Source organism: Nerophis ophidion, linkage group LG12 (genome assembly GCF_033978795.1).
Source record: "Nerophis ophidion isolate RoL-2023_Sa linkage group LG12, RoL_Noph_v1.0, whole genome shotgun sequence".
In the NCBI taxonomy this organism is placed as follows: Eukaryota; Metazoa; Chordata; class Actinopteri; order Syngnathiformes; family Syngnathidae; genus Nerophis; species Nerophis ophidion.
The window spans coordinates 26,040,471-26,064,126 of record NC_084622.1 but is presented as its reverse complement, the minus strand read 5'-3'; the positions used below and the strand labels follow the sequence as shown (position 1 = coordinate 26,064,126).

General features: G+C 40.7%; 1 protein-coding gene across 6 annotated transcripts in view; it reads right to left on the bottom strand.

The window, feature by feature from the left end:
- Positions 1–13,062: 13,062 nt before the first annotated feature.
- tle3a (TLE family member 3, transcriptional corepressor a) overlaps positions 13,063–23,656 on the bottom strand; it is a 39,498-nt gene continuing 28,904 nt past the window's right edge. For 4 of the 6 annotated variants that reach the window (XM_061917153.1, XM_061917151.1, XM_061917155.1 and 1 more), the window contains 9 exons: positions 23,379–23,511; positions 23,101–23,276; positions 21,728–21,801; positions 21,399–21,648; positions 20,696–20,943; positions 20,458–20,605; positions 17,371–17,521; positions 14,605–14,681; positions 13,063–14,363 (listed from right to left, as the gene is read on the bottom strand). In XM_061917153.1, coding sequence (XP_061773137.1) covers positions 14,256–14,363; positions 14,605–14,681; positions 17,371–17,521; positions 20,458–20,605; positions 20,696–20,943; positions 21,399–21,648; positions 21,728–21,801; positions 23,101–23,276; positions 23,379–23,511 — 1,365 coding nt within the window. In that variant the 3' untranslated portion in view covers positions 13,063–14,255. The remainder of the gene's footprint in view (positions 14,364–14,604; positions 14,682–17,370; positions 17,522–20,457; positions 20,606–20,695; positions 20,944–21,398; positions 21,649–21,727; positions 21,802–23,100; positions 23,277–23,378; positions 23,512–23,656) is intronic. The other 2 variants (XM_061917154.1, XM_061917156.1) reach the window with 1 other exon arrangement.

The window sequence follows — 23,656 nt, the reverse complement described above, 5'->3', positions numbered from 1 at the left end:
AGGGAAGAGTGGACCGTGAGATCAACAGGCGGATCGGTGCGGTGTCTGAAGTAATGCAGACACCGCATCGATCCGTTGCAGCAGAGAAGGAGCTCAGCTGGAAGGTAAAGCTCTGAATTGATTGGTCGATCTACATTCCCATCCTCACCAGTTGTCATGAGTTTTGGATTATGACCAAAAGGACAGAATCACAGGTATAAGTGACCAAAATTAGTTTTCTACGTCAGGTGGTGGGGCTCTCTCTTAGAGATAGGGTGAGAAACTCTGTCATTTGGGAGGAGCTCAAAGTAAAGCCGCTGCTCCTCCACAGATGACTCCATGAGAGGTGTTCAGGTAAATCCGACTGGTAGTAGGCCACGGGGAAACCCAGGACACGTTGGGGAGACTATATCTCCCGGCTGGCCTGGGAACGCCTCGGGATCCTCCGGGTTTGCTGGACGGAGTTGCTGGGGAGAGGGAAGTCTGGGCTTCCCTGCTGAAGGCTGCTGCCCCTGTGACCCATCCTCTGATAAGCAGAAGAAGATGGATGGATATGTTTCGGTCATACCTAAAGCACAATCATGTACTACAATCAGATGCACTATTGAGGTAATCCAGTTGTTTGCTTAGCATTTAGCTAGCATAACAATCTTAGCATAACCAAGTTGGCGTTGGTTCGATATTTGGCATGTCTGGTAGCAAATATTAGATGTGCAACATATTACTAAATCTTTCTGTGTCAGTTGAAAGCAAAAACTCACCATCGTAAGCCTCGGACGGGAATCTTTTGGATAGATATTTGATTGATTTGTTTAATTCTATAGCTAAAGCATTTAGATATGGAATGGATTGCTTATAGATGCACCAAAGGTTCACTTGCATGTTGTCCAATTTGGTCAAAATGATTTCAGTAGTTACCATAACACTCCGGACTAAAAGACTACATCTTTAACAAGAGTTTTATGAATTGCCGATTCTCAAGACATTTAGCTTGTTCACATATGCTAACTAGACTAATTGACATTGCTAGTGTAGTCCATTTTTCATTTTGTTTGCGCAGTTGGACAGGATGTAACGCGTCTCGCAATTATTGTGAAGCCAGAGGTGTGTGGTTTGAGCATGGTTCAAGGGGAGGTGCATTAACCAAATACATAACAGCGGCGTCAAAGATACTTAGTCGTGCCCACTAAACGCCCATTTCAAGACGTGCCCACTGGGGTGACGACAACCGAAGTGAAGCGTGTCCCAAATTGAAGCAAAGCTGGAGAGACATTACGTAACACGGGAATCAGAACTGAGCTTTTCAATATTATGCTGAAAATAAGTTAAGGTTAGGGTTCGGTTTGTATAATGGTAAGGATTGGGGTTTGGGTTAGGGTTAGGTTTTAGGGCTAGGGTTAGGGTTGTACATAATCAGCCGAAAAAGCACTACATTCAATAACTTAAATAACAACAATGGTGTCTTGCATTCGCCATCTTGGATCACGTTACAAAGTGTCCATTCTCGTGTTGCCAGTGCCACTGCGGGCATGTCTTTAAGACACGGTTCACTTCCGTTGTCCTCATCCCTGTGGGTGGAACTTAGAGTGGGCATGACTTAAACAGTCTGCGGCTGCAGCGAGACCCTTTTCCCCGTGACCGTAGCCATGTTTTGACGAGAGACGTGACCGTGGCCAATATAGCAAGGTGCCTCTCGATTCCCTGGTTATTGTTTGTCCTTTCTACTGAGTTTTCCTCTGAATACAAACTCTCGGTTACTCTAGCACAGGGGTCACCAACCTTTTTGAAACCAAGAGCTATTTCTTGGGTACTGATTAGTGCGAAGGGCTACCAGTTTGATACACACTTAAATAAATTGCCAGAAATAGCCAATTTGCTCAATTTACCTTTAATAAATAAATCTATAGATATAAAAAAAAATGGTTATTTCTATCTGTCATACCGTCATACATTATTTTTCATTTTACGGAAGGTTTTTTGTAGAGAATAAATGATGAAAAAAACACTTAATTGAACGGTTTAAAAGAGGAAAAAACAGGGGAAAAAAAATAAATAAATTTGAAACATATTTTATCTTCAATTTCTACTCTTTAAAATTCAAAATTCAACCGAAAAAAAGAAGAGAAAAATTAGTTAATTCGAATCTTTTTGAAAAAATTTAAAAAGTAATTAATGGAATATCATTAGTAATTTTTACTGATAAAGATTAATTTTATAATTTTGATGACATGTTTTAAATAGGTTAAAATCCAATCTGCACTTTGTTAGAATATATAAAAAATTGGACCGAGCTATATTTCTAACAAAGAGAAATTATTATTTCTTCTAGATTTTCCAGAACAAAATTTTAAAAGGAATTCAAAAGCCTTTGAAATAAGATTTAAATTTGATTCTAAAGATTTTCTAGATTTGCCAGAATATTTTTTTTGAATTTTAATCATAATTTTGAAGAAATATTTCACAAATATTCTTCGTGGAAAACACAAAAGCTAAAATGAAGAATTAAATTAAAATGTATTTATTATTCTTTGCAATAAGAAAAAAAATACTTGAACATTGATTTAAATTGTCAGGAAAGAAGAGGAAGGAATTTAAAAGGTAAAAATATATATGTGTTTAAAAATCCTAAAATCATTTTTAAGGTTGTATTTTTTCTCTAAAATTGTCTTTCTGAAAGTTATAAGTAGCAAAGTAAAAAAATTAATGAATTTATTTAAACACGTGAAGACCAAGTCTTTAAAATATTTTCTTGGATTTTCAAATTCTATTTGAGTTTTGTCTCTCTTAGAATTAAAAATGTCGAGCAAACCGAGACCAGCTTGATAGTAAATAAATGCAATTTAAGAAATAGAGGCAGCTCACTAGTAAGTGCTGCTATTTGAGCTATTTTAAGAACAGGCCAGCGGGCTACTCATCTGGTCCTTACGGGCGACCTGGTGCCCGTGGGCACCGCGTTAGTGACCACTGCTCTAGCGTCATCAAAAAACACATGGATGTTGGAAGGAGCATTTCCATATGAAGCAGCAAATGTCACGACGCGGAGTCAAACCCGCGTTTCCTCGGCGGCTGGAGCTGCATGCGCCTCTGTTAGCAGTGCGCCAAGAGAGGTCTCTGCTGACAGTGCACTCAGACTCGCCCTCACTCGTGCTGAGTGCAGCACGCCCAAGCAGCAACAAGCCTGCAGCCTGTCAAGAATCAACACACCTGGATTTGATGAGAGGGAGCAGCATAAAAGCCACCAGACCCGAGGAACCTTTGCCAGAACGTCGCTATCTTCTCAGTAAGCATTACGTCTGGCATTCCCTCCCCTGTGCTTTGCTCTCGCCGAGTCTCCCTTGTTCATATCCCTTGTGTTTTCCACAGTGACTCCCCTGTCTTTCGTAATCGTACCTTGCCTCTCAACATACATCCGGATACCTAACTGCCTTCCTCGATCCACGACCTCCCTGCTCAGACCCAGACCACGCTGCCTCGCTCCTGCCCCCGACATCTTGCCTGCTCACGAACTGCCTGTTCGCCTTTCCCCTCTGGATTCGACGAAGGATACAACCAAGACTCACAGACAACAAACCCTGGTAACATTTACTTTATTAATATTACACATAGTCACACTCTTTCACTTAGAGTAGCATACACACGCCATGTATCAAAGGTTTAAATAAACCTTGTGAACCGCAGTTGTGCCCTGGTTGTCGCCTCCTTCCCTCCTCTGTACAGAACAGCAAACTAACAATTAGTTAACATTCACACATGAACTATGTTCATGTTTAGGTATCAATAGATGGCGAATATGAGTGGGAGAATGTAGTGTTAGCATGGTAGTTTGTATTGTGTCAACTCGTCGTATTCAGTTAAAATAAGCGAGAAAAAAGTTATTCAGTTATTCAAACTAATACATGATATTTAAAGGTACGGTATATTAAAGTAAAAATGTGTAGTCCCGCCATCAGAATGTTACACCTCAAAAGGGGGTGCAGGTGATTTGAATTATTAAAAACAAACATGTTGAAGGTAAGACTTGCAGACTCATCCTCAAATGGCCATATGTGAAAGGATTTTTCGAACAGGTGCCAATAAATTATCGTCACAGGTGCACAATGAGGACAAAAAGGAACTCTATTAGAGCATATAGCGTCTAACACAAATGCCCTCTCGCCCATTTCCCCATATATATTGTGTGTGTGTATATATATATATATATATATATATATATATATATATATATATATATATATATATATATATATATATATATATATATTCTGTATGTACAAACCCCGTTTCCATATGAGTTGGGAAATTGTGTCAGATGTAGATATAAACGGAATACAATGATTTGCAAATAATATTCAACCCATATTCAGTTCACCCCGCGACCCCAAAAGGGAATAAGCGGTAGGAAATGGATGGATTCAGTTCAATATGCTACGAAGACAACATATTTGATGTTCAAACTGATAAACATTTTTTTTTTGCAAATAATCATTACCTTTAGAATTTGATGCCAGCAACACGTGACAGAGAAGTTGGGAAAGGTGGCAATAAATACTGATAAAGTTGAGGAATGCTCATCAAACACTTATATGGAACATCCCACAGGTGTGCAGGCTAATTGGTAAAAGTTGGGTGCCATGATGGGATGGGGTGAGGGTCACCACTTTGTAAGCAAACTGTGCAACAGTTTTCGATCAACATTTCTCAATGAGCTAATGCAAGGACTTTAGGGATTTTACCATCTATGGTCCGTAAATTCATCAAAATGTTCCAAGAATCTGGACAAATCACTGCACGTAAGCGATGATATTATGGAATTTTGAGCCCTCAGGCGGTACTGCATCAAAAACCGACATCAGTGTGTAAAGGATATCACCATATGGGCTCAGGAACACTTAATAAAACCAGTGTCAGTAACTACAGTTGGTCACTACATCTGTAAGTGCAAGTTAAAACTCTACTATGCAAAGCCAAACCCATTTATCAACAATATCCTGAAACGCCGCCGGCTTGGCTGGGCCCGATGCAAAGTGGAAAGGTTGTCTGACAAGTCAACATTTCAAATTATATTTGGAAACAGAGGATGTGGTGTCCTCCAGAACAAAGAGGAAAATAACCACTTGGATTGTTATAGAAGCAAAGTTCAAAAGCCAGCATCTGTGATGGTATGGGGGTGTATTAGTGCCCAAGGCATGGGTAACTTACGCATCTGTGAAGGCACCTTTTAATGCTGAAAGGTCCATACAGGTTTTGGAGCCACATATGTTGTCATCCAAGCAACGTAATCATGGACGCCCCTGCTTATTTCAGCAACACAAGTGTTACAACAGCGTGGCTTCGTACAAAAAGAGTGAGGGTACTTTCCTGGCCCGCCTGCAGTCCAGACCTGTCACCCATCGAAAATGTGTGGCGCATTATGAAGCGTAAAATACGACAGCGGAGACCCCGGACTGTTAAACAACTGAAGCTCTACATAAAACAAGAATGGGAAAGAATTCCACTTTCAAAGCTTCAACAATTAGTTTCCTCAGTTCCCAAACGTTTAAGTGTTGTTAAAAGAAAAGGTGATGTAACACAGTGGTGAACATGCCCTTTCCCCAAACTTTGGCACGTGTTGCAGCCATGAAATACTAAGTTAATTATTTAAAAAAAAAAAAAAGTTTGAGTTTGAACATCAGATATGCTGTCTTTGTAGTGCATTCAATTGAATATGGGTTGACAATTATTTGCAAATCATTGTATTCTGTTTTTTTTTTTTTTTTTACATCTAGCACAATTTCTCAACTCTGGAAACGGGGTTTGTATACATGTATGTATGTATATATATATATATGTGTATGTATGTATATATGTATGTATATATGTATATATATATATATATATATATATATATATATATACAGTGGGGTGAAAAAGTATTTAGTCAGCCACCGATTGTGCAAGTTCTCCCACTTAAAATAATGACAGAGGTCTGTAATTTTCATCGTAGGTACACTTCAACTGTAAGAGACAGAATGTGGAAAAAAAAAATCCAGGAATTCACAATGTAGGAATTTTAAAGCATTTATTTGTAAATTATGGTGGAAAATAAGTATTTGGTCACTTCAAACAAAGAAGATCTCTGGTTCTCACAGACCTGTAACTTCTTCTTTAAGAAGCTCTTCTGTCCTCCACTTGTTACCTGTATTAATGGCACTTGTTTGAACTTGTTATCTGTATAAAAGACACCTGTCCACAGCCTCAAAGAGTAAGACTCCACCATGGCCAAGACCAAGGAGCTGTCGAAGGACACCAGGAAAAGAATTGTAGACCTGCACCAGACTGGGAAGAGTGAATATACAATAGGCAAGCAGGTTGGTGTGAAAACATCAATTGTGGGAGGAATCATCAGAAAATAGAAGACATACAAGACCACTGATAATCTCCCTCGATCTGGGGCTCCCATACGAGATATCATCCCGTGGGGTCAAAATAATCATGAGAACGGTGAGCAAAAATCCCAGAACCACACGGGGGGACCTGGTGAATGACCTGCAGAGAGCTGGGACCAAAGTAACAAAGGTTACCATCAGCAACACACTACGCCGACAGGGAATCAAATCCTGGAGTGCCAGACGTGTCCCCCTGTTTATGCCAGTGCATGTCCAGGCCCGTATGAAGTTTGCCAGAGAGCACATGGATGATACAGCTGAGGATTGGGAGAATGTCATGTGGTCAGATGAAACCAAAATACAACTTTTTGGTGTAAACTCAACTCGTCGTGTTTGAAGGAAGAAGAATACTGAGTTGCATCCCAAGAACACCCTACCTACTGTGAAGCATGGGGGTGGAAGCATCATGTTTTTCTGCTAAGGGGACAGGATGATTGATCCGTGTTAAGGAAAGAATGAATGGGGCCATGTATCGTGAGATTTTGAGCCAAAACCTCCTTCCATCAGTGAGAGCTATGAATGGTTGACCAAATACTTATTTTCCACCATAATTTACAAATAAATTCTTTAAAATTGTTACAATGTGAATTACTGGATTTTTTTTCACATTCTGTCTCTCACAGTTGAAGTGTACCTATGATGAAAATTAAAGACCTCTGTACTCATTTTAAGTGGGAGAACTTGCACAATCGGTGGCTGACTAAATACTTTTTTGCCCCACTGTATATATAATTGTGTGTATGTGTATGTATATTTGTATGTATATAAATGTGTGTATATATACATACATACATATATATATGCATACACACATACATACATATATATATATATATAAATACGCAATATATATAAACATCCATATATTTATACATATATATATATACATAATTTATACATATATACAATATATATATACTGTATATATTTATACATATATACGTGTGTATATATATATAACTACACATTTATACATACACATATATACATACATACACACATATGTATATATATATACAGCCCGGCCCCCGACCAAATTGTTTTAACCAAATGTGCCCCTCGTGTCAAAAAGTTTTGGGACCCCTGCCTTAAGCTATGCCTTAATCAAAGAATGTGTGTGGAATTATAATCACGGTGTTATCACAACGTATGTAATAATGATGGTTGCAACATCAAAGATAGTACCTTGGGTATTTAAAAAAAAAAAAAAAAAAAAAAGATTCCTGCGATCAGAGGAACAACTTGTGTTATGGTGATCCAGTTCAAAACAAGTAGACATAAGATGATGAAACATGCTGATAACATGTGTGTGGTCTGTCTTGGAATCCCTGGAATATCTAAAGTAGCATCCTGTGCTGCTGTCATGTGATTCCGCAGAGTCGAGTGCAACATTTAGTGCATATATATATATATATATATATATATATATATATATATAGATGTATAAAAAATAAATAGTTTGACCATAGCAGCAAAAGCAATCCGACCTAATCCAAATGAATCCTGGTTTTGCAGGTTAGTTCATCCTGCTTGGGGGGCGATGGCGGCCCGCCTGTGCCGAGGTGCTTATCTGCCGCCTGTACTCGCTGGCTGAGCAGGCCTCGTCTTATCAGGACCCGGCCTGCTTGGGGATTGGCGGCTTCATGGGAAGTAAACATAAAACCTGTCCTTGGCTTATCTACCCCAGGAGGCTGTGTGTGTGTGTGTGTGTGTGTGTGTGTGTGTGTGTGTGTGTGTGTGTGTGTGTGTGTGTGTCTAAGGGATGGAGAAAGAAAAGCCTGTTTCCATGACAACCTCTTCCTGTACCCCCACCCCTCGAGAGGAGAACCCTGGTGGTCTTTGTGTAATGCAATTCTACTAGAATGCACTGTGGATTAGAGCTTCACTGCCTTCGGGCCCGAGGCAGGGCAGTGAAGACATTATTACCCAGATCAAATGCTGTAATCACTCAGCACTGGAAGCTTTCACATCTATGGCAGATAAAACCTAGAACTGGCAATACTCAGGTGATTAAGGGATTATTCTGCATTTCATCGCGGCGCCAGTTCCTCTGTTTCCCCCTGCCGTCAAAAGAAAGAGGTGGGCGAAACAAAACAAAAATGCCAGCCAAGAAAGAAAGCAGCCAGCCTGGTGGACTTTAACCAAAGCCTAGCAGCAGTAGATTTGCATGTGCAAGCCCTCATGTGGGAATTAGAGACCCCCCCCCACACACACACACACACACACTCCTTCCACCCCTTCGTTTTCTAGAGCAGTGTTTTTCACTAGTGTGCCGTGAGATACAGTCTGGTGTGCCGTGGGAGATGATGTAATTTCACCTATTTGGGGTCAAAATATTTTTTGGAAACCAGTAATTATGGTCTGCAAAAAATTTACCGTTAAGTGTCGGTGCTGTCTAGAGCTCGGCAGAGTAACCGTGTAATCCTCTTCCATATCAGTAGGTGGCTAATTGATTTGTATATGTCGGATGCAGCGGAAGGCAGCGTGCAGGTAAAAAGGCGTCTCATGCCTAAAAAAAAAAAAAAAAAAAAAAAAAAGGCGAGTGTCCCTAAGAAAAGGCATTGAAGCTTAGGGATGGCTATGCAGAACTGTCTGCAAAGTAAACAAAAACAGAATGCTGGACGACAGCAAAGACTTACTGTGGAGCTAAGACAGCGTCCACAAAGTACATCCGAACATGACTTGACAAACAACAATGTCCCCACAAAGGAGGCTAGCAACAACTTAAATAGTCTTGATAGCGAAAACAAAGCAGGTGCAGGGAATAGCGCTTAAGGAAAACACCAACAAAACAGGAAAAGCCACCAAAATAGGAGCGCAAGACAAGAACTAAAACACTTCACAGAGGAAAACAGCACAAAAATCCAAAGAAGTCATGACGTGATGTGACAGGTGGTGACAGCACACCTACTTTGAGACAAGAGCTATAGTGGTGCATGCTTGGTTATGGTTTAAAGTCATGTCCAACAATTGCGACGACGACTTTTCACTGTCAACTGAGTTTCGTCTTTTAATGATTTCTGCTGGTGGTGTGCCTTCGGATTGTTTCAATGCTTTGGCTCCAAGAAGGCTGAACAACACCTTTCTGGAGGATCTTTTCCCAACAACGCACGTAAGAGTGGAATATTGGACCGCATTGTTATGTTTGCCGTTAAACACTTAAAACCACTCTGCTCCTCGCAGTGTGGGCGTCCTCAAAGGAGAAGCTGCTGCTGAAAGCCCTTCCGTTGAGAAGTATCAGCAGAAGGCGAGACAATGACCCCTCATCATGCAGCCGGAGCCACTCAGAGGTACAACCTTGCATCCGTAGACGTTCTCCGGTTTGATTAAGTGAGGAAGAAATGTGCACTCGGGGCGAGAAGCGGAGGCTACAAACGTCGGGAGGAAGTAGACACTCCAGCCATGTGGGGAAAGAAAAAGACTATAGCCGCTAAGAAATTAGCCCGTGAGAGCGGGGCACGGCAGCCGGCTCCATGCTGAAAGCATCCGGCCCCGCTTTTATAATCCAACAACAACATCTCTGAAGAGGTGGCCGTAAGAAGAGCTCACAGATTCAGGCACAAAAGTCCTAGAAGAGCCTGGCTGTGTGGAGTGGAAGGACCGGGGCCCCATCCAAAAGTACTCAGCTACCCAAAGCCCACTTGAGAGCAATTCAAGAGCAGTATTTGCGTCATATTTCTCAAGTACCACCGCGTCGAGTCTTACTTCATCACAGCAACGCTGCCAATGTATACTCCAACGAAAAATGGCGGTTGCTGGAATCGACCACACAACACACGGCAAAGTTGGACGCATAATCGCGTAATGCGTCTCAAATATTAATAAGTTGAATTATTTCTGGGTTAAAGCAGCCCTCTAACAGCAACCAGAATGCATATCATTGCTCAAATCCGTGGTTCCCCGGAGACACTTGTCAACGCCTGTCTGGATGCATTTACTGCAGTTTTGGTCAAAAGTTTGCATACACTTGTAAAGAACATAATGTCATGGCTGTCTTGAGTTTCCAATAAGTTCTACAACTCTTATTTTTTTTTTTGTGATAGCATGATTGGAGCACATACTTGTTGGTCACAAAAACATTCATGAAGTTTGCTTTTATTATGAATTTATTATGGATCTACTGAAAATGTGACCAAATCTGCTGGGTCAAAAGTATCATGACTACCGTCAAGCATGGTGGTGGCCTGTTTTGCTGCTAATGGAACTGGTGCTATACAGAGAGTAAATGGGACGATGAAAAAGGAGGATTATCTCCAAATTCTTCAGGACAACCTAAAATTACCAGCCCGGAGGTTGGGTCTTGGGCGCAGTTGGGTGTTCCAACAGGACAATGACCCCCTAACACGTGTCAAAGGTGGTAAAGGAATGGCTAAATTAGGTTACAATTAAGGTTTTAAAATAGCCTTACCAAAGTCCTGACTTAAAAGGTGTGGACAATCCTGAAGAAACAAGTCCATGTCAAAAAAAAAAACAAATTTAGGTGAAACTGCACCAATTGTGCTAAGAGGTGTGGTCAACAATTCAACCAAAAGCTTGCCAGAGGCTTGGGGATGGCTACCAAAAGTGCCTTATTGCAGTGAAACTTGCCAATGGACATGTAACCAAATATTAACATTGCTGTATGTATACTTTTGACCCAGCAGATTTGGTCACATTTTCAGTAGTCTCATAATAAATTCATTACAGAAGCAAACTTTATGAATGTTTTTGTGACCAACAAATATGTGCTCCAATCAATCTATCACAAATAAATAAGAGTTGTAGAAATTATTGGAAACTCAAGACAGCCATGACATGTTCTTTACAAGTGTATGTAAACTTTTGATCACGACTGCATATTGTCGGAGTAAGGGACGAGAGAAAAAACATAATTCTCGGAAAAAAAATGATAGATGTATTGTCGTAGATGACCAGTATGCAATGGGCATCCTTAAACGATGGTCATGCCCCATGAAATAATTCAAAAACAATCCGGCTGTAATAATCTTCTGAATTACCTTTGGGAAGAAAATGGCATTTAAATTTAAGAAGTAGAAGTGATGTACAAAACCCCGAACCAGTGAAGTTGGCACGTTGTGAAAAAAACGTATATACAGATAGAATACAATGATTTGCAAATCCTTTTCAACCTATATTCATTTAGAATAGACTGCTGAGAGATATTTTAATGTTCGAACTGGAATTTTTTATTTTTTGCAAATATTAGCTCATTTGGAATTTGATGACTGCAACATGTATATAAAAAGCTAGCACAAGTGGCAAAAAATACTCGAGAGTTGAGGAAGGCTCATCAAACAATTATTTGGAACATCACACATGGGAACAGGCTCATTGGGAAGAGGTGGGTGCCATGATCGGGTTTAAAAGCGGCTTCCATGAAATGCTCAGTCATTCACAAACAAGGATGGAGCGAGGGTCACCACTGTGAACAAATGCGTGAGCAAATTATCCAACAGTTTAAGAACAACATTTCGCAACAAGCAATTGCAAGGAATTTAGGGATTTCACCATCTATGGTCCGTAATTTCATCAAAAGGTTCAGAGAATCTGGAGAAATCACTGCACGTAAGTGATGATATTACAGACCTTCGAGACCACAGGCAGTACTGCATCAAAAAGCGACATCATTGTGTAAAAGATATCCTTACATGGGCTCAGGAACACTTCAGAAATCCATTCTCAGTAACTACAGTTTGTCGCTACATCTGTAAGTGCAAGTTAAAACTCTACTATGCAAAGCGAAAGCCATTTATCAACAACACCCACAAAATGCCGCCGGCTTCGCTGGACCTGAGCTCATCTATGATGAACTGATGCAAAGTGGAAAAGTGTTCTGTGGTCGGACGAGTCCACATTTCAAATAGTTTTTTGAAACTGTGGATGTCCTGTTCACTGGTCCAAAGAAGAAAAGAACAATCCAGACTGTTATCGTTAGAAAGTTCAAAAGCCAGCATCTGTGCCCAAGGCATGGGTAACTTACACATCTGTGAAGGCACCATTAATGCTGTAAGGTACATACAGGTTTTGGAACAACATACTGTATGTTGCCATCCAAGCAACGTTATCATGGACGCCCCTGCTTATTACAGCAAGACAATGCCAAGCCACGTGTTACAACAGTGTGGCTTCATAGTAAAAAAGTGTGGGTACTAGACTGGCCTGCCTGTAGTCCAGACCTGTCTCCCATTGAAAATGTGTGGCGCAATATGAAGCGTAAAATACCACAACGGAAACCCTGAACTGTTGAACAACTTAAGCTGTACATCAAGCAAGAATGGGAAATAATTCCACCTGAAAAGCTTCAAAAAATGGTCTCCTCAGTTCCCAAATGTTAACCGAGTGTTGTTAAAAGGAAAGGCCATGTAACACAGTGGTAAAAATGCCCCCGTGCCAACTTTTTTGCAATGTGTTGCTGCCATCAAATTCTAAGTTAATAATTTGCAAAAAAAATAAGTTTCTTAGTTGGAAAATTAAATATATTGTCTTTGCAGTCTATTAAATTGAACATAAGTTGAAAAGGACTTGCAAATCATTGTATTCTGTTTTTATTTACCATTTACACAATGTGCCCACTTTACTGGTTTTGGGGTTTGCAATAATTGCATCAATAGTTAAATATAAACAAATGTAAGCATCCCTAGTGGTAAAGACGCTGAAAAAAACTTCCCACATTTATTCACACAGCAGTACAAGCGACCGATGTGTTCATTTTTATATATAAAACAGTTTATTGAGTCATCAACAACTGCCAACTGTACAATCTTCAAGGATGACTACACGTCGAATGGGTTCTCCCAGAGACCGTTCTCCACGAGTGGGCTGAAAGGGAATATTTTGAAATACAGAGGAAAAGCATACGGAGCCCATCCCAAAGTCATATGTGCTGATGGCTGCCACCATGAGACTTGCAAATCATTCAAAAAAAACGAGGCCATTGAGACTGATTACTTTGTCCAACCAGGCAAGGAAGCGTCACATCAACAGGTTGAAATCATGTCACAGCCGATTCTCCGTAAAAGCCATCGGTCTTTCAGTAGATGAAAATTCATTTTAATGTCAGTGAAAGCAGCCAGGGTTCCAGGGTAAGGTCTTCATTAAGTTGTTGAGTCAGAGACCGCCATTTTCCTCCTTGTCAAGCATTTTAAGAGTTATCCACTGCTGAAATCCACGGGTCAAGTATCTGTGTTCTGTGTTAAAGCAAATTCCAGTGAAAGGGAAAAAGGCTGTTTTCAGGGAGACGAGGCAGGAGGGGGAGATCCAAATTGGATTTCTGAAAAGGTCATCAGGCACAACCAATGTGAAAAAGCTGAGGAGGGGGGTAAAAAGGAAAGAGGGTATCCTCTTACAAAGTTGTAATCTAATTTACATTCCCAGAGGGGACAGAAAATCACAGGGAACATGAAAGAACCAACACAAGTGTAATTGGACACCAAAATATAAATCTATAAAAGGTCTTTTTTTTTAACTCCAATATGTACACTTTTCACAGGACCTCCAAGGAGAAACTCCACAGCGAAGCACCGCTTCGAGTTGTGTCATGGAACTTTACTTCCACATCAGAAAGGACGATTTTGGAAAAAAAATAAAAATAGATAAAAATCCAACAAACGGGGAAAAAAAACAAAACAGCAAGACATGGTTTCCTTCTTAGTGCCTTTGGGAGCAGATCTTGCTGTACAAGTAGTTGGATGAGTGAGGAAGTGCAGAACTGGAGGTTACAACATCCGGGGGCCAAAAGAAAACATCCACCTCAGTCTGGCACTGCCAAACATCCTGGCTTTCCGTCTCTGAGCTGCAGGCAACATCCATGCTGTCTGTGAGGTGGCGTGGAAAGGAGACGACGCTCCGTTCTTAGTAGATCACTTCGTACACTGTGGCCTTCTTGTCACCAGAGCCCGTCACGATGTACTTGTCATCCGTGGAGATGTCACAGCTCAGGACGGATGAGGATTCCTTGGACTGTGTAGCAGGGAAGAGACAAATAGCAACATTTGAAGTTAAGTGAGAAGGATTTGCTGACGATAGTGTCATGGTAAGATTGCAGCGAGAGTAAGGTGGACAACCACTTATTTGTCAAGTCAGTAGGTCAGGTTCACTTTTCTCTGATAAGAATCCTGACAGACCGCAATTGCAGTGACCTTCCTCTCGGTTCTATTATGCGGATTCCTTTGGACTGAAGAGAAAAAAACGAATAGCCTACCTGGAATATGCTGGCTCCATAGGGAGTCCTCCAAGCATTCAACAGGTTATCCTTCCCAGTGCTTACGAACCATTTTCCTGCAAGAAAACAAGACTATAAATCATAACGCCTCAGGAATGAAAAGTCCTCTTAGCTCGTAGAAAAGGGGTGGGAACTCAACTTTGTTTCCTTGATTACCAATGGGATATTTTAAGATATGCAAATTTTTCGCGAAAATACGTCCTCTTAACAGCTTATTTTCATGTCAAAATATCACCTGAATGTTTTTAATAAAACAACAATGTGTCTTGACTAGAGATGTTCGATAATATCGTACTGCCGATATTATCAGCCGATAAATGCTTTAAAATGTAATATCGGAAATTATCGGTATCTGTTTCAAAAAGTAAAATTTATGACTTTTTTAAACGCCGCTGTACGGAGTGGTACGCGGATGTAAGGAGAAGCACAGAGCAGTTACGTCTCCCAGTCATACTTGCCAACCCTCCTGATTTTCCCGGGAGACTCCTGAATTTCAGTGCCCCTCCCGAAAATCTCCCGGGGCAAACATTCTCCCTAATTTCTCCCGATTTTCACCCAGACAATAATATTGGGGGCGTGCCTTAAAAGCACTGCATTTGCATGCCGGCCCAATCACATAATATTTATGGCTTTTCACACACACACACATAAGTGAATGGAAGGCATACTTGATCAGAGTGGCCGTATAAACAACTATAACACTGTTACAAATATGCGCCACACTGTGAACTCACACCAAACAAGAATGACAAACACATTTCGGGAGAACGTCTGCACCATAACAGCACATAAACACAACATAAAAAATACGCAGAACCCCCTTGCAGCACTAACTCTTCCGGGACACTAGAATATACACCCCCCGCTACCCTTTACCGCTCACCCCAACCCCGCCTACCTCAAACTCCTCATGCTCTCTCAGGGAGAGCATGTCCCAAATTCCAAGCTGCTGTTTTGAGGCATGTTAAAAAAAATAATGCACTTTTTGACTTCAATAATAAATATGGCAGTGCCATGTTGTCTTTTTTTACCCCCATAACTCGAGTTGATTTATTTGTTTAATGCATCCAGTGGCGCATCACAACAAAATTAGGCATAATAATGTGTTAATTCAACACCTGTATGTATCGGTTGATATCGGAATTGGTAATTAAGAGTTGGACAATATCGGAATATCGGCCAAAAAATTATCGGACATCTCTAGTCTTGACAGTGTAATGCTGAAACACAATGCATTGTGGGACTTGCAGGCGCCTGAGTAGCTTATTTGCACGGCTGAATGCAAGCGTCTGTCCTTAAATTTCGTTTTTTTGTTTGACAAGTTCAAAACATGGTGCGATTGTGCAGTGTTATTAACTGCCGTGTGTTATCATGATCACTTAAGGGAAAACATTTTTTGGTGAGATGTGTTTAATTTCCAGTAAAGTCAAGGAACTTGGATTAGTGAGCTAATAGAGACGGCGAATGGCCTGGAGAGCAGCCGTGAGACGATCAAACATCACTTTTAACTCCATCACCTGGTTCATGTTGGTGTCTTCACCAGATTTTCAGACTGGTAAGTTTCAATCAAAGCACACATGTAGCATATAATAGGCTGTTAGTGCTAGGGTGAGATAAGCTAGCTGCAGGCTACAAACAACGTACAGTATTTGAGAAAAAAAGCAATGCTCCTATTCATAGATCAATAACTGAGAAGACCTAAATATATCGCACATTTTGAACAGACATTGAGAGACACACAAGACAAATTAGTTCAGCTAACTCTACGTAAAAAATACAATAATGATTGAATAGTAATTTGTAAACTGGTTGTTTTTAACTACAAGAAAAAGCATGAAGCTCTAGAACTGGGGTGTTAAAATCATTTTCATTGAGGGCCACATCGCAGGAATGACTGCTTTCAGACGGACGCTTTTTAAAACAAAATATTAAAATTATGCATGCTGGTAATAACTTGTAATTAATTATGATTAATCAAAATACATATGCATTGGATTATTTTATTTTGTTATGTATAACTTGCTTTAAATTAATAAATAAAGATGACAAGCAGATATTGAACTATTTGTTTTTATCCCACAAAAATAGTTTGGCAATACAGTATATAATAATATAATTGGAATGATCAGATAATACTAAAGTTTTAAATATGCATTTTTGTTTCTGTCAAAATTGAAAGAACAAATGCTTTTAGTAAAAAAAAATTTTAAAAAATACCGGTATTTATATAAAGAAAATATATTTATTTTATTGAAACCCATTTTTTCCAGGCTTTCCCAGGCCACATAGAACGATGTAGTGGGCGAGAACTGGCCCCCGGGTCTTGAGTTTAACAGCTGTGCTCGAGAACCTTCAAAATATAATATCAGGTATGTTTTCTAAGTTATTTGACAGCATGTTATTGAATTTTACGATCCATTTTTACTGATGATAATGCTAGTAAATTATCTACTACAATCACCTAAAAATGACATGGTATATTTGACATGTGTCAAAAAGACAGACAAAAGAGGTCGGTAGATGAGAATAAATCTAAAGGTAAAATACAGTGTAGAAAGGCACCCAATTGCAGGAAATGTAGTCTTGATTTTTTTTAAATGCTCGTTATGGGTTTGTGTGGCATTACCCTTTTTTTTTTGCTTAATTCACCACTTTTTTCACAAAGAGTGTTCATATCCCTGTATTTTTGGCATGCGGTTGTGAGTCACTGAGATCCCATGAAAAAGCAGACAGATTTGTTCGTACCACAGTAGGCAAACTTGAGCGAGAGAACACAGCTCTCGTGGAGGTGCAGCTGATACTTGTCTGGTTTGGAGTGGTGCAGCACTTCCACGTTGCTGCTCTCCATGCCCACAGCTAGCCACTCGCCAGTCGGACAGTAGCCCAGTGAGAAGATCTGCAATAAAAGAGCGATCATGTCTGTCAAATGAGCAGTAATGCGTGCATACTTGGGGTTGGGCATCGTAAGACTAGGACTATTCCAGTTCAGACTCTGCTTAGCAAAGATTCTCAATTCCAATTCTTTTAAGAGACTGGGTCAAAAATGTTCTATTCTCATGGGTCAATTTTCAGTTACTGTATAAATATAAAATCTTTTAAGTTAAAATAATATTTATATACAATAAGTATGGAAGTATCACTTTATTTTTGAAAACACCCTAAAGAAATATTTACACATATCCTGTTTGTGTTTTAGAGACCTGGATGTTCCAAATGGGTTGTTTTGCTGCCGATTCCGATCTCGTGTTGTCTCGATAGTATTTTGGTACCGGTACCAAAATGTATTTCGATCATTTTTGGTATTTTGATGCTTTTCTAAATAAAGGGGACCACAAAAAAATGCATTATTGGCTTTATTTTAACAAAAAAATCTTACTGTACATTAAACAAATGTTTATTATTGCAAGTTTGTCCTTAAATAAAATAGTGAACATACGAGACGACTTGTTTTTTAGTAATAAGTAAACAAACAAAGGCTCCTAATTAGTCTGCTGACGTATACATATTGTGTCATTTATCATTCTATTATTTTGTCAAAATTATAAGTGGTAGAAAATGAATTATTAATCTACTTGTTCATTTACTGTTAATATCAGCTTACTTTCTCTTTTAACATGTTATATCTACACTTCTGTTCAAATGTAATAATCACTTGTTCTTTTGTTGTTCGATACTTTACATTAATTTTGGATGATACCACAAATTTAGGTATCGATCCGATACCATGAAGTACAGGATCATACATTGGTCATATTCAAAGTCCTCATCTGTCTAGCGGTATAGTACCGAATATGATTCATTAGTATTGTGGTACTATACCGATACCGGGATACCATACAACCCTATACTGATCACATGTTGATATTGACAGTGTAGCAATAGCAACAATATTTAAACTAGTTCCTTACATAATTTTATAATATACAGTTGTTTGATCAAAATTAAGTCAATAGTACACAAGAACTAAACAAAAGCAAAAACTTTAATCTATTAATCAATGAAATCCTTTAGGTTTTGCCTTCAAAGTCCTCCTGTGTCCAGGGAATTGTTCTGAGTTTGTAAAAACATTAACAAAAAATGAGAAAAATAATAAAAAATATTTGGGGAAATTAAAAATGTTGCTTTCAGTTTCAATCATATACTGATAATACATTTGGTATCAACACTACTGATTTATGAATCGATCAGTCTTCCTCTTACATGTGTGTCTAGCAGAGCATGCCAACTGTTGTTAATATATTATCCTCTTTCTAACTTTTATTCATCTACTTGCTAATTTCCTGTGAATAGCTGCTTACTTTTTGCGGTAACATGGGTCCATCTTCACTTCAAGTTTACTGAGCACTCATTTCGTGTGTTGTTTCAAGCTAACTTAGCTATATGCATGCCTTCTTACTCTTCCTACAATGTGTAACATATTTAAAGGGGAACATTATCACAATTTCAGAAGGGTTAAAACCAATAAAAGTAAGTTCCCAGTGGCTTATTTTATTTTTCAAAGTTGTTTTCAAAATTTTAGCCATCGTGGAATATCCCGAAAAAAGGCTTTAAAGTGCCTGATTTTCGCTATCTGTGAATCCACCGTCCATTTTCCTGTGACGTCATCCAGTGATATACATACTATCCAGGCGGACAGCACAGCAAGATATAGCGACATTGGCTCGGATTCAGACTCGGATTTCAGCGGCTTAAGCGATTCAACAGATTACGCATGTATTGAAACGGATGGTTGGAGTATGGAGGCAGATAGCGAAAACGAAATTGAAGAAGAAAGTGAAGCTATTGAGCGAATAGCTATTGACGCTATTCGGCCATGTCTGCCTTAACATCGCCGGTAAAATGTGCAGACCAAACGATCGGGATTTTCGCATGTTGTGACACTGGAGCAACTTAAATCCGTCGATTGCTAAGTGTTTGTTTGGCATTAAATGTGTGTTGAGGGAAACGCTGGATGCAAATATAGCTACAAATGTACATACAGCTAGCCTAAATAGCATGTTAGCATCGATTAGCTGGCAGTCATGCCGCGACCAAATATATCTGATTAGCACATCAGTCAATAACAAACAAAACACACCATTGTGATTATGTTGACTTTATCGTTGGAAATGCATCTGCAGGATATCCATACATCTCTTTGCCATGTCTGCCTTAGCATCGCCGGTAAAATGTGCAGACCAAACGATCGGGACTTTCACGTCTTGTGACACTGGAGCAACTTAAAACCGGCGATTGGTAAGTGTTTGTTTGGCATTAAATGTGGGTGGAGGGAAAGGCTGGATGCAAATATAGCTACAAATCTACATACAGCTAGCCTAAATAGCATGTTAGCATCGATTAGCATGCCATGCTAATCGATGCACATTCTACGTACCGCTAAATCAACTTGAATCCGTAACGTGATCGTGTTGTTACACCCTCCGACAACACACCGACGAGGCATGATGTCTCCATGGTACGGAAAACAGTCGAAAAATTGGAAAATAACAGAGTTGATTTGCCTCGATGTTAATAATGTGTTTGAGAAAATGGCGGTTGACTATCTAGGTGACGTCACGTTGTGAGGTCATCGCTCCGAGAGCAAATAGAAAGGCGTTTAATTCGCCAAAATTCACCCATTTAGAGTTCGGAAATCGGTTAAAAAAATATATGGTCTTTTTTTCTGCAACATCAAGGTATATATTGACGTTTACATAGGTCTGCTGATAATGTTCCCCTTTAAACTCATCCTCCAGTGATAATACGTGTAATAAATGTAAAACTTGGTTGCCAGTATTGCCCAACCCTATGCTTGCAGTACATCCATATTTTCTGCTTATCTGGGCCATGTACCTGTGATGTGAAGTCGTGCTGCTGCAGCTGTCGACCCTCTCTAAGATCCCAGGAGCGAACAGTGTTGTCAAGCCCGCCTGTCCACAGTTTAGTGCCATCATGCGATATGTCAATGCAGCTTGCACCGTCTGTGTGACCCTGGAACTGCCTGCAATCAAAAGAATAGGATGCCGACAAATATTACAGATAACGGCGTGATCTTAAAGTGACCAAAACAGTGACAATGTTTTCTTCCAACCTGACAAGAGTTTGGTTGTGGAGGTCCCACACAGCAATGTTTCCATCGCTGCAGCAGGAGAAGCAGACTTTGGCATCGGGACTGATGGCCAAGGCGTAGCACGCTGGGGCCGAAGAGGTGAGCTCAGCTTTGATGCGGGGCGTCTGAGAGGCCAGATCCCAGATGGTCAGCGTGCTGGCCTCGCCTCCCACAATCAATGTGCGGCCATCAGGCAGCAGCTTACAGGAGCGGATGTAGTTATCCCTGTTCTGTTGCCCACAGGACACAAAAGCCAAGTCAATTGCTGCTTAGGGCCGCACAGCTCGAGAGAGATTTCAGAAAGAGTCGGTGGCAAAGTAGATGAGAATCCCTCTGTCATATTAAATCAATATGAGCGTTCTTCAAAACAAGTCTGATCTCTTTTTAGCAGAATGCTGTGGTCACGCACACTTGGTTTTATTTATATTCTCTGCAAAATGTCATATAATAGTTATCGTTTCCTTCCTTTCCATTTGAGGTTTAGAGGACATGTTATTGAATTAAAACATTTGCTTGTTTTCGTAACAGTGAAGCTGTCAGCGGTACGCCTGGCCTGGCCCTTGTGTTAAACAGATTGCTATTTGAACGAGTGTTTGTTTAAACTGCTCATACCTGTCGCAACAACACAAAAAGGTAGTGAAAACCTACGCGATGAGTGAGAGGTGAATCATTCAGCACTCCTTACCAGACAGTCTAGTTGGGACACGGGACTCTTGCTGCCAGGTTGGCTAATATCCCATATTTTGACACAACCTTTGCCGCCAGTGTAGACGTGGCGTGTGGGGTTGCTAATGGTTACTGCACACACCACCTCTCCGTGACTCAGTGTGTTGATCTGACGGGCGTGGCGTGGGATGCCGGGGCCTATCAGGGCGTCGGGTGGGAAAGGCACAGGCTGCATCTGGCCGTCTGCGCTCACGTGGAAAGAGTAAGCCCTGGTGGGCAGGAGACGTGTTATCAATATCTGGATGTCACATTGTGAGTTTTGCACAATAAATGGAGTACAATACTTACGGTTTACCTCCCGAGATGGACGTGAGGCTTGCTGGAAGGCCAGGGGCTCTCATGTGAGTGTGAGGATCAAACCCCTGAATGGTAACACAAAACTTAGCTTTAGACATCAAGAGCTATAGATAGAGAGAGCACACACTAAGGCTGTGTCTACACTAAGCCGGATAACCCCTTAAATGAATAATTATTTAGCCTAAGCTCTGTTTCGGCCACACTAAACCCTCGTTTAAGGTTCCCCTCCTTGGATCATTTTTTACACGGGTAAGTGCGCCATCTCTTTCGTTAATCTCTGGCTCTTAGCTTTGTATGGACTCATTGATCGTTTACAAACTGAGTTCGGAGAGGAAGTAACGCCAGAAAGACCGTGCCCCACAAAAGAAGTGACGTCAGAAATACCGCGCCCCACAAAGGAAGTGACGTCAGAAATACCGCGCCCCACAAAGGAAGTGACGTCAGAAAGAACGCGCCAGAGTTAGCTTCATAGTAATGCCGTGTCGTAACTCGGAGCTAACCACTGGAAATATGGAGGCAAGTCATCCAGACATGCCCGTGTTTCTCCTTCCGTCTGTACAGATGCCTGTGGAAAGCACACATGAATACCTTAAGAGAAAGCGTTTGGAGCTATTTCGGATACAACACTTCTCAGACGGAAAGAACATTTTCGAATGTCCAGGGAAGCTGTGATTCTATTTAGCGAAAAACTTTGTCCATTTGTAAAAGGAGAGACAACGAGAATGCATGCTCTCGTGTATGTGATAAAAAAAAAAGGTAGTGTGTGCTTTGTATTACCTAGCCAACGAGGGAGGACTACGGAAAACATCGAATCCTCTTGGAATGGCAAAGCAGACTGTATCAGTTATTGTCCGCCATGTATGTCGCAGACTCAACGTCTCGGTGCAGAGTATATAAAGACACCAAAAACTAATGGACATTGAAGGTGAAGCCAAAAGAGTAAAGAGTGTCCTGACCAAATATCTAGATCCCTAGATTGATTGTTGTACAATGTTCTTTATCACATTGTTTACTTTCACATGTCCATTCAAGACTTCATTAATTTATGATGTCTCAGGTGTGATTCACTACAATAGAGCCCAACAGCACACTGGATTCCAGTTCACTGAAATACTATAATACTGGATACTGCTCAGATAAGTTAAATTTAACAACTTGCACACAAAGCAACACCGGAGGTGACTATGACGTGGACATTTTCTGCGCATGCATACTAGGTCGTGTTGTGCCGGCGAACAGAGGGGTTGGGGGCTCTTAAACGACAATTTTGTGTGTTTGGACTAGGATAAGGTTAGGTGGGATTTATTCTGGATAACCTTAGTGTACAAGGGGCCTAATAAAACTGTACATATTAGGTGTGTTACCATGGGGGCACGTCCATAGGCTGCAGCAGCCGCAGCACTCATCTGAGGGGAAATGTGCAGACCAGCATAGACACCGGGACTAGTCAGGCCTCCATTCATGTCATGATGGCCCATCATTGCAAAGGGCGTGGGGTAGGAGCCTGCGATGGACAGAGGTGTACGCAGGGCTGGTGCTGCTGTAGACAAAAGCATGAAAATGGCATTACTATGAGTCATGGCAGCAGATTGGCGGATACAGACCATTACATTGTCCTGAAAGAAAAGAGAATGTTACCAACCGAGAGCTTCCATGCCTGGTGGTTTTCCAAGGATGGGTCTGAGCCCAGGCGTGGAGCTGGTGCCAGGGGTGGGGGCATCGTTGCGTGGGGTAGGTGTGTTGGACTTGAGGCCAGGCGTTGAGGATTTGTCATTCTGTCGAGGGAAACGGCAGAGCGAGCGCGTTCACAATCTGGGAAGCTGGGCACTGTTCAGAGTGACAATTTGAGAGAAAACTCAACTTAATCCAGTCTAATTCTGACTCGGCGTACAGTCCTGCCGAGCCATAAACTGCTATTTA